This window comes from Lepidochelys kempii, chromosome 11 (genome assembly GCF_965140285.1).
Source record: "Lepidochelys kempii isolate rLepKem1 chromosome 11, rLepKem1.hap1, whole genome shotgun sequence".
NCBI classification, from domain to species: domain Eukaryota; kingdom Metazoa; phylum Chordata; order Testudines; family Cheloniidae; genus Lepidochelys; species Lepidochelys kempii.
In genome coordinates this window covers 195,271-207,545 of record NC_136390.1, presented here as the reverse complement: position 1 = coordinate 207,545, position 12,275 = coordinate 195,271, and the positions used below count along the sequence as shown (strand labels likewise).

The window sequence follows — 12,275 nt, the reverse complement described above, 5'->3', positions numbered from 1 at the left end:
CAAAGTCTCCAGCAATTCCCAACCACAACAGCAAGGGGGTGCCCGAGTCTCCTCGGCCACATGGCTGCTTGCACTTATGTGAGCCAGCCCACCAGGCTGTGGCTCAGACCGTTGCAGGCCTGGCTCGCCTTGCCCTACTGCCCGGGGTGCGACAGCTTGAATTCAGTGATCACGGTGCTGGGGCAGGTCCTCATGTCCCTCCACTGGTGGCTCGACCCCCAAGCGGTGTGCGGAGGAGTCCCCTTCCACAACTGTGAGCCTTCCTTGTCCCTGGTTGCAGACGCGTCGGCTCTGGGATGGGGGGCGCATCTGGTAGACCTCCAGACACAGGGCCTGTGGTCGCAGGACGAGTTCTCCCTACAAATCAACATCAAGGAGCTGAGGGCATTGTGCCTCGCTTGCCAGACCTGACTGCTAGGCCAGTGTGTAGCAGTTCTGATGGACACCACCGCCATGTTTTAGATCAACAATCAGGGGGGAGCCCGTTCCGCTCTCCTATGCCAGGAGGCCCTCTGGCTGTGGGAGTTCTGCATAGCCCACTCCGTTCATCTGGAAGCATCCATTTTACCAGTTCAGAACACGCTGACGGATCACCTCAGCAGGTCCTTACGCACACACGAGTGGTTCATCCATCCAGATGTCATACACCTCATTTTCCAAAGGTGGGGGTTTCCCCAGGTCGACCTGTTTGCCACGTGGAGCAACAGGAAGTGCCCAATGTTCTGCTCCTTCCAGGTCACAGCACAGGCTCCCTCACTGACACATTCCTGCTACCCTGGAGAGGTCGCCTGCTCTACGCTTTTCCCCCGTTCCCTCTCGTGCACATTCGAACCATTGGCAACTTGCTCCTTCCTGTACCTGTCTTGGAAGGTAGCGTTCCTGGTCGCCATTACTTCTGCGAAGACGGTGTCTGAGCTAAAGGCCCTCACCTCTGACCCACCTTACACGGTTTTCCACAAGGATAAGGTGCAACTCTGGCCACACCCAGCCTTTCTCCCCAAGGTGGTGTCACACTTCCACATCAGCCTGTCATGAAAATGTCCTGTCTTGATATTTCTCAGGAACCTGCTTGCTTCTCTGTCGTCATCCCAGATCTTCTTTCAGCTCTCCTCCCTCCACCAATGCACCTTGCCCCTAACCAGGATGGACCACCTCCGAGCGGTAGACCTAGGCAGTGCTTGGCCACTCTGCTGACTGAGAGCTAAGGTCGCCCATTAGTACCCCTCGTGATGTGGCCCAATGATTATTTCCCCACTGATGACACTATAGGTGCTGCTCTTGGACATGACTTTTGGGTAGTTTGGTGCCTGTAGCATCTCCTCAGCTCTTCTGCTTCTGCCAGGCTGGGTCCTCTCTTTCAAAGTGTCATCTGTTCTGCCATCGTTCTGCGTCCACATATTACATCCAGCAGGGAGAAACCACAGATTGCTCTTGGGTTTACAGAACTCCTGCTGTCTGCAGTTTGTTTGGCAGTGAAGTGGAATGCTGTCCTCTGGTGGCAAAATATAGTACCACCAGCAGCACTGTGAGAAATTCATTGGTTACACCTGAGCTGAAGATGCGGCTGTTTGGAATTGGGGGCTTGCAGCCCAAGATGAGAAACTACAGTACTGGAAGAGCAGGAGGAATGCACAGAGGGCAGGGAGTTACGCAGGGATAGGGCTTTATTATGGATCTGCATGGATTGGAGACAGGGTGTGTCACTCTGGCATTATTGTTCTGTGGTCTAGACAGGTCCAGGTAATCTCCACTTAGCACAGGATCTGTGTTGGGGGAGTGGCAAAGGTTGTTCTAAATCACCTTTTGGTCTTGATTCAGTTTGCCAGCAGTAAGTGCAGTCAAAGCAGCTGGGTACAGGGGCGGATCTGGCCCCATGTTTTGAAATACTTCAAATAAAAGCTTTAAAACAAGCCAAACAAAAATATTTTGTTGCAGAGCAGTAAAATTGTAGCTCCTCCTCCCCCCCCCGACTTTGCAGCACCCTTCCCCTCAGGGTCTGTTTCCTCTCCTGCTCCCTGTATTGGGAGGTTGTTGGTCTTGGCTCTGCGACTTCTCTCAGGCTCACCCACTCCCACCATTAATCATTTTAGACTCCTGGCTTGTCGGTGGCTTTTCTGGTACTTGATTTTCTCACTATATTTTGTTTTCTCCCTCAGACGAACATTGGTTCCATCTTGGCATCAGTAAATCCGTACAAACCCATCTCTGGTCTGTACAGTGCGGCCGCCATGGACCTGTACAGACGGCATCACCTGGGTGAGCTGCCGCCCCATATCTTTGCCACTGCTAATGAGTGTTACTGCTGCTTGTGGAAGCGTCACGACAGCCAGTGTGTTCTGATCAGGTTAGAGACTAACCCTATAGCTAACCCCCGGTTGTATTACACTCCCACCGTCCTGTCTGGCCCGTGTGTTCCTACCCTCTGTCTCTCGTACATCTGCAGTAGTGGAGATGACCCACATTTGGTCCTACAGACCACTTATTCTCCATTCTCCCTGGATGGGACAGTCACTTGCTCTGTTCTGGGTTTGTGAGTGTATCGTGTCTGTTCCTTAACAGCGGAGAGAGTGGAGCTGGAAAGACTGAGAGCACCAAGTTGTTGCTCAAATTCCTGTCAGCTATGAGCCAGAACTCTCTAGGGAGCCCTGCATCTGAGAAGAGCACTCATGTGGAGGAAGCCATTCTGGAGAGCAGGTACAGTTTATCTGCACGGGAGAGACAACCAGTGAGCAGTCAGGGACAGTGTTTGCAGGGGTAAGAGGGGCCCTGTATGGCTGGGGCAGCTGTGTGACCTTTATCACACAACAGCCCTTTTTTACCTCACTGAAAAACTAACTTCTGGAGGGCATAGAATGATAGAATCATAAAGTTTGAGGCCAAAACGGACCATTAGATCATCTAGTCTGACCTTCTGTGTGGCACTTGCCACCCCCAGCACCCGCACACTAAACCCAGCAATGGAAATGAGACCCACAGAGAATAGGAGGGACTGAGGTGCACCAGTAGTCCAGGCCCCTGCAATGGCAGGGGAATGATTAAATGAGCTATACCCAGATAATCCTAGCAAGTGACCTGCCGCAAAGTGAAGCAAATCCACCCCCCCCAGCCCCCGATCATTGCCTATCTGACCTGGGGGAAAATTCTTTTCCAACCCCACACATGGCAATCAGTTAAACCCTGTTCATGTGAGCAAGAACCAGCCAGCTAAGCCCCTGAGAGCCCTGGCCCTCCCCGTCCAGTGTCCCATCTCCAGCCGTGGCCACTCCTGATGGTTCAGAAGAAAGAGATTAAAAAACCCGCCAGAATACATTGGGGCTGGGGCTGGGGTGGGGGGAGGAATCTTTTTCTGTCCCTAAAGGTGGCCAGCTGAAACCCGGAACTGTGAGCACCAAACTCTGAAGCATGAACATTCAGGTGCCACAGTGGTGAGTGCTGTGTAAGAACCTGAATAGAAAAGACCAGAACGGAACTTGGCAGCTGGTACTGGCACATCTAAACAGTGATGGTATTAAGCAGGGACAATGTAAGGAACACGCACCCTGGAAGTCCAGGCCCCTTGTAAAGGGCCAGTAGAGTGGCTACTTTCCAAATAGCCCTTCGTAGTTCTGCAGGCCTGTGGCACTTCAGTACTGTTTTCTTCCATGCCTGCCCTTATGCATGAGCTAATCTGTAAAACCAGTACCCTGCCCTCAGACCCACCTCTGTCACGGGGCCTATGGTAATGGCTGGGCAGGTAGCTAGCAGGGATAACTGACATCACTCAGACCCTAAGTCTGTTTGTCTTTTAAATCTTTTAACTGTGCCTGCAGTGTGTCTGTGTAACGTAATGTCCCTTTTGCTGCTACCCTCTTCTTGCTTCCTCTGTGAACTCAGTTTGTTACAGATACTTGTTGTGTTTGTCTTTAAAAAGATTGTAAGCTGTTTGGGGCAGGGAGTGTTTCTTGTTACTTGTGCAGTGCCTGACTTAATGTGCATCCAACCTAGGCCTTTGGGAGAAATTGCAATATGAATAATAAAACTAATATATAATCATTAGATTCCCCACTCTGGGTTCCATGCTGCTGCACGAGATCAGGTTGGGAGCTCTCCATTCTCCTTAGATGAACTGTCTCCCCATATCTTTGCTATTGATGGAGATAGAGGAAAAGGTGGTTTTAAGTCACTTTTGTGCTTCCTGTGATCCTGGGGCTTGGCTGGGAGCTGATCCAGTCTCCAGCTCAAATTAAATCAGTTACCGGGCTTCTCTAACCTATGCCAGCTAGAATGCCCTCTAGGGACCCTTTTGCTGGTTGAGCATCAGTGTTGTGTGAGGCATTCTGGTTTTACCCTCTCTAGCCTCCAAATGGCTGTCATACCCCCTCTGCCTGAGGCCTACAGGGCTGGGGAATTCTCAGCAGCACCCAGAAAATAGCTTTAAGGTCACTTCTTTTTTATGCTACTCCAGTGGCACTGAATGACCTTAGCGGGGCTGAGGAACTGGGCTAATGTATACAGAAAGCCAGCAATGCTATTGTTAAATTTCAGCTCAGACTTGCTCATAATATTAAAGGCTCTCCTGTGTGGTGTAATGTTATCGTAATCTTGTTTACTTGCTTTTTGTGAAGTTCATGCTTTGTATTTTTCCCAGAAATCCAGTCTCTGAAAACTCCCTTAACCCAACTGGGTTAGTTTCAGTGGTGTTCTTGTTTGTTGTGTCCCCTTATTTTAGCTGCTTCTTTAGAAATGTTAACGTATCTCTCACATTTCCGTCTTGCTTGCTTGGTCTCTTCAGGAGACTTGATTTCTAAGACAGAGAAAATGTATGAAAATATCCAGATTTCATAGAATCATAGAATATCAGGGTTGGAAGGTACCTCAGGAGGTCATCTTGTCCAACCCCCTGCGCAAAGCAGGACCAATCCCCAACTAAATCAATTTGTACTTGTTGATTGAAACTTCAGCATAGTGTATCAAGTTTTGAGATTTTTACGTGAAGATACTTCTTTGTTGAACTGATATCCTTCCTCTGTGAAAGAAAGTTAATACTAGAAGGATTTTGAAAGGTGCATAAAACAGGTTGTTGATGTTTTCTCTAATATTTATTTTATTTTCCTAGGGGTTCTACTCCATCCTCATCCTCCTCGACCTCTCTGCTCCTTTTGACACTGTTGATCATACCCTCCTTCGTGACATTCTGTCTCCCTTGGCTTTTGCGACTCCGTCCTCTCCTGGTTCTCCTCCTACTTCACTGGCTGCACCTTCAGCATCTCTTTCGGTGGGTCCTCTTCCTTCCCTCTCCCACTGTTTGTGGGGTCCCACGGTCCTCTGTCCTTGGCCCTACTCCTCTCTGCTCCCTTTACCCTTCTCTCTGGGTGACCTCATCTGCTCCCATGGCTTCAGCTCTCATCTCTAAGTCAGTGTGTCACAGATCTACCTCTACATTTCTGATCTGTCTCCTTCAGTCCAGTCCCATATCTCTGTTTGTTTCTCTGACATCTTCTCCTGGATACTTCTCACTGTCCACTATTTAACATGGCCAAAGCTAAACTCCTGATCTTTCCTCTGAAACCGTCCTCGCTCCCCCTGTCCTCTCTGCCATTCAGGTCTGTAATCTGGGAGTCATCTTTGACTGCTCTCTTTTTACCTCTTACATCCAGCCTGTGTCTAAATTCTGCAGCTGCTTCCTTTGCAACATTTCAAAATCCAATTTTTTCTTTCGCTCCATATAGCTAAAACTCTGGTTCCAGACCCTTCTCATCTGCTGTCTTTACTACTGCTGCCTTCTCTGCTCAGGCCTGCCTGTCACCCATCTATGGTGCCTTCAGAATGAAGCATCTAAGATCATCCTTCTAGCCTGTAACTCTGTCACCCTCACCCCTTTGAATTCCTGCCCTGCACAGGCTTCCTATTCTCCACTGCATCAAATGCAAACACCGTTAGGGCCCTTCACAACTCTGTTCCACATACATATCTGCACTTGTCTCGCACTGTGTTGCCTCCCCCATTCTCTCTGCTTTACTGATAATGGCAGCCTTAAATGCCTATTTGTCCACTCTTCCAGAAATGCCTCAGCACCTTCTTCCATGCTGCCCCTTATGCATGGAATGCATCACTGAGCTAAACTGTAGAGCCACTCCCTCTGCTCCTTCAAATCCTTCCTCCAGAACCACTTCTGCCATGGACCCTGCTAGAAATCAGCTCTTCAGTGAGTGCTTGGGGCTGCTGGAGTTGGAGAGAGCTGATTTGATTTAATTACTATTATTATTTAAATTCAGATTATTTAGAACCACCAGGAATTGTCAAAGTGGTGGTTAACCTACACAATGTAACTGTGGTAACCATGTGACCTTATTATCCTCACCCATGTCCTCCCTTCCCTTTCTGTTTGTCATGGTCATTTTGTTTCAGATTAGACCCTGATCCTGCCAACATGTATGTGTGTAATATTGTGCATGTGCGGTGTTGATGAACCAGTGGGACTACTTGTGTGTAAAGTTACTCGTGTGTAAGTGTTAGCAGGGTCAGGACCTAGACAGTAAGCGGCCTGGGGCAGGGGCCACGGTTCCTGGTGTGTTTGTACAGCACCCAGCAGAGGAACTTGGTCCTGCATGGGCTGTCTGGGTGCTATTGCAGTACAAATAATTTCATTTTTGCCTTTGTTTAAAGCCTGTTTTTTGAAGGATAAAGTATAAAGGTAGGGCTTGAGGTTTTGTAAAGCTTTTCCTGCTAAATTGGAATTAATTTGTAAACTGGATACAGTTAACTTAGGCTTGAATAAAGACGGGGAGTGGATGTGTCATTACACAAAGACAGGTTTCAGAGTAGCAGCCATGTTAGTCTGTATCCGCAAAAAGAAAAGGAGGACTCGTGGCACCTTGGAGACTAACCAATTTATTTGAGCATAAGCTTTCGTGAGCTACAGCTCACTTCATCTGATGCATTCCTATGAAGTGAGCTGTAGCTCACGAAAGCTTATGCTCAAATAAATTTGTTAGTCTCTAAGGTGCCACGAGTCCTCCTTTTCTCATTACACAAAGTAAAACTATTTCCCCTTGTTTATTTCCCCCCCTACTGTTCTTGTCAACTGCTGGAAATAGCCCACCTCGATTATCACTACAAAAGTCCTCCCGTGTCATGTCCCCCCACCCCCTCCAGCTCTCCTGCTGGTAATAGCTCACCTTTCCTGATCACGCTTCTTACAGTCTGTATGGTAACACCCATTGTTTCATGTTCTCTGTGTATATAAATCTCCCCACTGTATTTTCCACTGAATGCATCCGATGAAGTGAGCTGTAGCTCACGGAAGCTTATGCTGAAATAAATTTGTTAGTCTCTAAAGTGCCACAAGTACTCCTTTTCTTTTTGCGGACACAGACTAACATGGCTGCTACTCTAATCCCTTCACATAGCTAACCTTGTCCAAAGTCAAGACAACCTGCTATTTTCTGCAAACTCCAGCAGAATTTGATCTCAAATAACATTGTAGGTCATAATTATTTTTTAACCTTTTCGTAATCCTGGACCTGCTTCTCTCTGAAACTGCACAGAAGAGACTATGGGCATCATCCACACATTCAAAAAAATGCAATCCTCTTTGTTAAAAATCACAATGCATTTTAGTGATAAATATAAACCTTTAGAGAGCATTCCTGCAAAGTGGCCTTGACTTTTCTTTGTGTTTTGTTTTCTCCACTGGACTTTTAATCTTTCTATTGGTTAAACCACTGGCTCTCAACCTTTCTAGACTTCTGTACCCCTTTGAGGAGTCTGATTTGTGTTGTGTACCCCCAAGTTTCACTGCACTTGAAAAAGTACTTGCTTACAAAATCAGGCATAAAAATACAAGTGTGTCACAGCATGCTATTACTGAAAGTTGCTTACTTTTTCATTTTTACTGTGGAATATAAATACTGTGCTTACATTTCAGTGTATAGTGTATTCAGCAGTATAAACAAGTCATTGTCTGTATGAAATTTTAGTTTGTACTGACTTCACTAGTGCTTTTTATGTAGCATGTTGTAAAACTAGGCAAATATCTAGATGAGTTGATGTACCTGTTGAAAGACCTCTGCATTCCCCTAGGGTACATGTACCCCTGGTTGAGAGCCACTGGGTTAAACTTTTAAATAGAATATTTCTAATCGCGGTCCCATTTTGCCTGTTCGAATGAAACTGGCTTTTCGCCCTTGAAGTGTAATTGAAATCGTTCTGCTGAGCAAGAATCAAAGTCTTCAAAAAACTTCAAATCCAGACTCCAGTGAGAAACTGTTGAATAGGCATTCATTTGCAAATTGGATACAATTAACTTAGGTTACCTTGCATAATGACTTAACCACTCCCAGTCTCTATTCAAGCCTATTTCCCATTGTAGTTATGTTGTCCCATTTTCAGATGGGGAAGATGTGGTAAAGAAGTGGCTTGCCCAAGGTTGCAGACAAAGGTAGTGTGAGAACAAGGGTTGGGACTAGTCTCACTAGATCAGGGGTGGGCAAATTTCTTGGCCTGAGGGCCACATCTCGGTATGGAAATTGTATGGAGGGCCAGCTGGGGCAGGGAAATGGGGCACACGGGAGGTATAAGGGCTCTGGCTAGGGGTGCAGACTCTGGGGTAGGGCTGGGGATGAGGGGTTTGGGGTACAGGAAGGTGCTCCGGGATGGGATGGAGGGGTTTGGAGGGTGGGAGGGGGCTTTCAGCTGGGGCAGGGGTTTGGGGCACATGGGGGGTGAGGCTCTGGCTGGGGGTGCAGACTCTGAGGTGGGGCTGGGGATGAGGGGTTTGGGGTGCAGGAGGGTGCACTGGGCTAGGATCAAAGGGTTTGGAGGGTGATAAGGGATGGGGCAGGAGGTTGAGGTGTGGGAGGGGGGCCCCTCAGGGGTGCAGGATCCAGGTGGTGCTTACCTGAAGCAGCTCCCGGAAACAGTGGCCCGTCCCCCCTCCGGAGGCAGGGCCATGCTGCTCTGCGCACTGCCCCGTCCACAGGCACCGCCTCCGCAGCTCCCATTGGCCGGGAACCAATTGGCCAATTGGCCGGGAGCTGCAGAGCCGGTGCTTGGGGCAGGGGCAGCGTGTGGAGCCTCCTGGCTCCTCCTGTTTCCAGGAGCTGTGCGGACCTGCTGCACATGTGGAGCGGAGCAACGCAAGCCCCCGACCCCATTCCCTGGCTGGAGCACTGGAGCGGGGAAAGCTCCCAACCCCACTTCCCGCTGGGAGTTCGAGGGCCAGATTAAAAGGTCCAATGGGCCGGATATGGCCCGCTGCCCACAGTTTGTCCACCCCTGGGCTAGACCACCAAAGTCCCTGCAGGTTCGTGGGTGTGGATCTTCATCCTGAAACCTTAACAATTGAGGCTTGTCCATGCTGAATGGACATTAAAGATCCCAGGGCAGTTTTCTTAAGACAGGGGTTTGCCCCAAACTTTGGTGACTTTTCTGAAAATCTTGGGCAACAAGAGCCCAGTTTACCTCTACTGCATAGTGTTGTATTGTGCATCCTCTTAACAAATTATTGTCCTGGCTTCTCTAGCCTCCAACAGCAATAAAGGCATAGCTAGGAGGGTGACTTGTTTTGGATGTGAGATGGGCCCAAACAGTGCTAGTGCTGATTGCCCACATGAACCTGGGTCTGATTTAACTAATCCCAATCCCATTGTTTAACGCCTATCTAGTAGTGTGTTATAGCTGCCTCTTGCCAACACTGCCAGCCTTTCCCCTCCAGCTCTGCCTAGCTGCTTATACCTGCAGTTTTCTCCAGTCTGTGTTATGGTGAATGTAATACTGAGATGGCAGAATGTACCTGGTGCAAAGCAAACCCTGCCTGAGTCACGCTGGTGTTGGTGCTGCTGTTCAGGTCCATGATTGTCTTCCTTCCCCAGCCCGATCCTGGAGGCCTTCGGAAATGCCAAGACGGTTTATAACAACAACTCCAGCCGCTTTGGCAAGTTCATCCAGCTGCACTTCTCCCATCATGGACATATCCAGGGAGGGCGAGTCACCGATTGTATCCTTTCCTCTTGCTGTCTCTGCCCCTTCCTGCTCCAACACACACATCCAAGAGGGGAGGAGCTGTGGAAGGCGAAAATGGGTGGGCAAATTTCCCTGCAATGATGTGACTTCTTTTGTATCTTACTTAGAACAGGTAAGGCCATGTCTACTCTGTGAGCCCTGAGGAGTTTGCACTACTTTACCCTTCCCTGCATCTATAGATTCCTTAATATCTATGCATGAGATGGGAACAAAGTTTAGATTCCTGTCACAAAATATCATGAATACTTTAATCCATAGAAGTTTGTAGTAGAGCAGGCCTGTTATACCATTTAGTTCATGCTGCTCCCTTGGAAAACAAGAGAGGATTGTTCCCTTTTGTGTATGTTCTCTTGGGAGCTGCAGTCAACAGCCAAGCCCTGGCTGGGAGTTAAGAAGACATTATCCAGCATGTCCAAGCTGCACTCAGACATAAGGAACAATGGCAGCTGTAGGGAGCCCGTTGCAGCTCTCTGATATAAGAGCTGCCCAGTGCCAGTGCACAAGGGCAACCCTAAGATATGTCGGGGGAGGATTGAGCAGAGTCGAGGTCTGCTTTTGCGCAGTCCCCACTGCTGGAATGGCTTTGACACGTCCCCACCCCTTTCCCATCACACTGGGATTGGGGGGCGGGAGGCAGCTGGGGTAGAAGGCAGCTGGACATCAGCAGAGAGTTATTTTATGTGGTGAGTGCTCCACAGGCCATCTCTGGCTGCTTTAAAGCACTTTGTGCAGCTTACATGGCACAAAGGGGCCCTGACAGACTGGAGAATCTGGACCACAGAGTCAGGTGGCAGCCAAGTTAGTGACTTATTGTGGGGAAAATTTTGGCTTGAGTGTCTTGCCCAAGGCCAACCTTGGATGCCTAAAGGTAAGAGACCTGAATAAGTGACTTGATTTTCAAAGATGCTGAGCACTGCAAATCCCACTAACTTCCAGGGGAGCGGCAGGTGCTTAGGACCATTGAACGTAATTCTCCCTGGACCAATGCAGTTGCTGGTGCTGATTTAAAAAAAGAAAAGAAACGATTTGGACAGAGTGACAGCTCAGCCTCTCCTCTGCTCTTCTCTCCTCTCTCACTTTCTGCAGGTAAAGGCTCCTCCATCTCAAATAGAAGTTGGGGCAGAAATCACTTGGGACGTTTTGTGGCCTGTGTTATGTAGGAGGTCAGGCTAGATTATTGTAATGCGTCACTTCTGGCCTTAAAAACTATGAATCTCTAGCTTCTGTGACCTCACTGGATACCCTGGGCTTGACCTCTGCCTCTCCTGGTGTACTCTGGCCTGCCACAGACCCTGTGCTGGGCCTGACCTCTCTTCCACTCTCTCTCTTAAATCTCTTGTTCTGAAAGTAATGCTCATGGCCATTCAGTGCCTCTTTCCTATAGCCTGGGGCCTGGTCTACATATAAAACCTAGGCTGACCTAGCAATGTTGTGCAGGGGTGTGAAAAATTCCCTGGGGGACATAGTTGTTGACATAAGCCCCAGTGTAGACAAGACTATGTATGGAATAGTTCTTCAGTTGACCAAGCTAACACCTTTTGGAGAGGTGACAGAAGAACCCCATCCAATACTGCAATAAGTGTCTGCACTACAGCGGCACTGGATTAATTCCCATGGGGCTCGGAAATTCTTTGGCAGTCACCAGAAAATCAGATTGGGAGGTCACTTGAATGTTGTTTCCCCCTTAACCTGATGCTCAGATTTATTGGAGAAGGTGAGTAAAGTTTGTTTCTGGGGGTGCGTCTCCCCACCCTCCCTCAGTCTTGTGAGCCCCTCCATTCTCTCTCTCTCCCCTGAGGCAGTGTCCAAGCAGGGCTGCCCCTTCTCGGTTGGACAGTGCTACCTCTGTGTCCAGTCACTGCAGTGAAGGCATCACCTCTCCAGGATATTGTTGACGATGTTCTCTCTCCGGTCATTCCAAATGCATACCAGTGACATAGGAAGAAGGATGTTTGTTCATGGAGAGCTTTGTTTTAATGCTCTGCTTCAGAGAAAGGGCTTTTCAAACTCTTCCCTTGTTGCCTGACTAACCTTTGCAGCCTGGGGGATGTGAGGTCAGGCCATGGCATTTAGGGGCTCTGGATCCTTCAGTGCCATTTCCTTAAAGGGCTTTTACCCTCTTCCTAAATAATCTGTACTCTGCAGTGACTGTATTTTGGAGGGCATGCGGATTAGGCACTTTACTGTAGTTAGACCAGGAGCAGCTGCTGCTGATATGAGGCTCATTCCTTCTCAGAGTGTGTGCAGACTCTACCAGTAGGTTCTCCGAAATG

The 12,275-nt window shown here is 48.6% G+C and overlaps 1 protein-coding gene across 1 annotated transcript in view; it reads left to right on the top strand.

Moving 5' to 3' along the window:
• The window catches only part of LOC140895349 (unconventional myosin-X), a 274,354-nt gene that overhangs the window by 77,488 nt on the left and 184,591 nt on the right, over positions 1–12,275 (top strand). The window contains exons 4-7 of the mRNA XM_073304794.2: positions 2,157–2,344; positions 2,560–2,694; positions 9,852–9,976; positions 11,703–11,716. Coding sequence (XP_073160895.2) covers positions 2,157–2,344; positions 2,560–2,694; positions 9,852–9,976; positions 11,703–11,716 — 462 coding nt within the window. The remainder of the gene's footprint in view (positions 1–2,156; positions 2,345–2,559; positions 2,695–9,851; positions 9,977–11,702; positions 11,717–12,275) is intronic.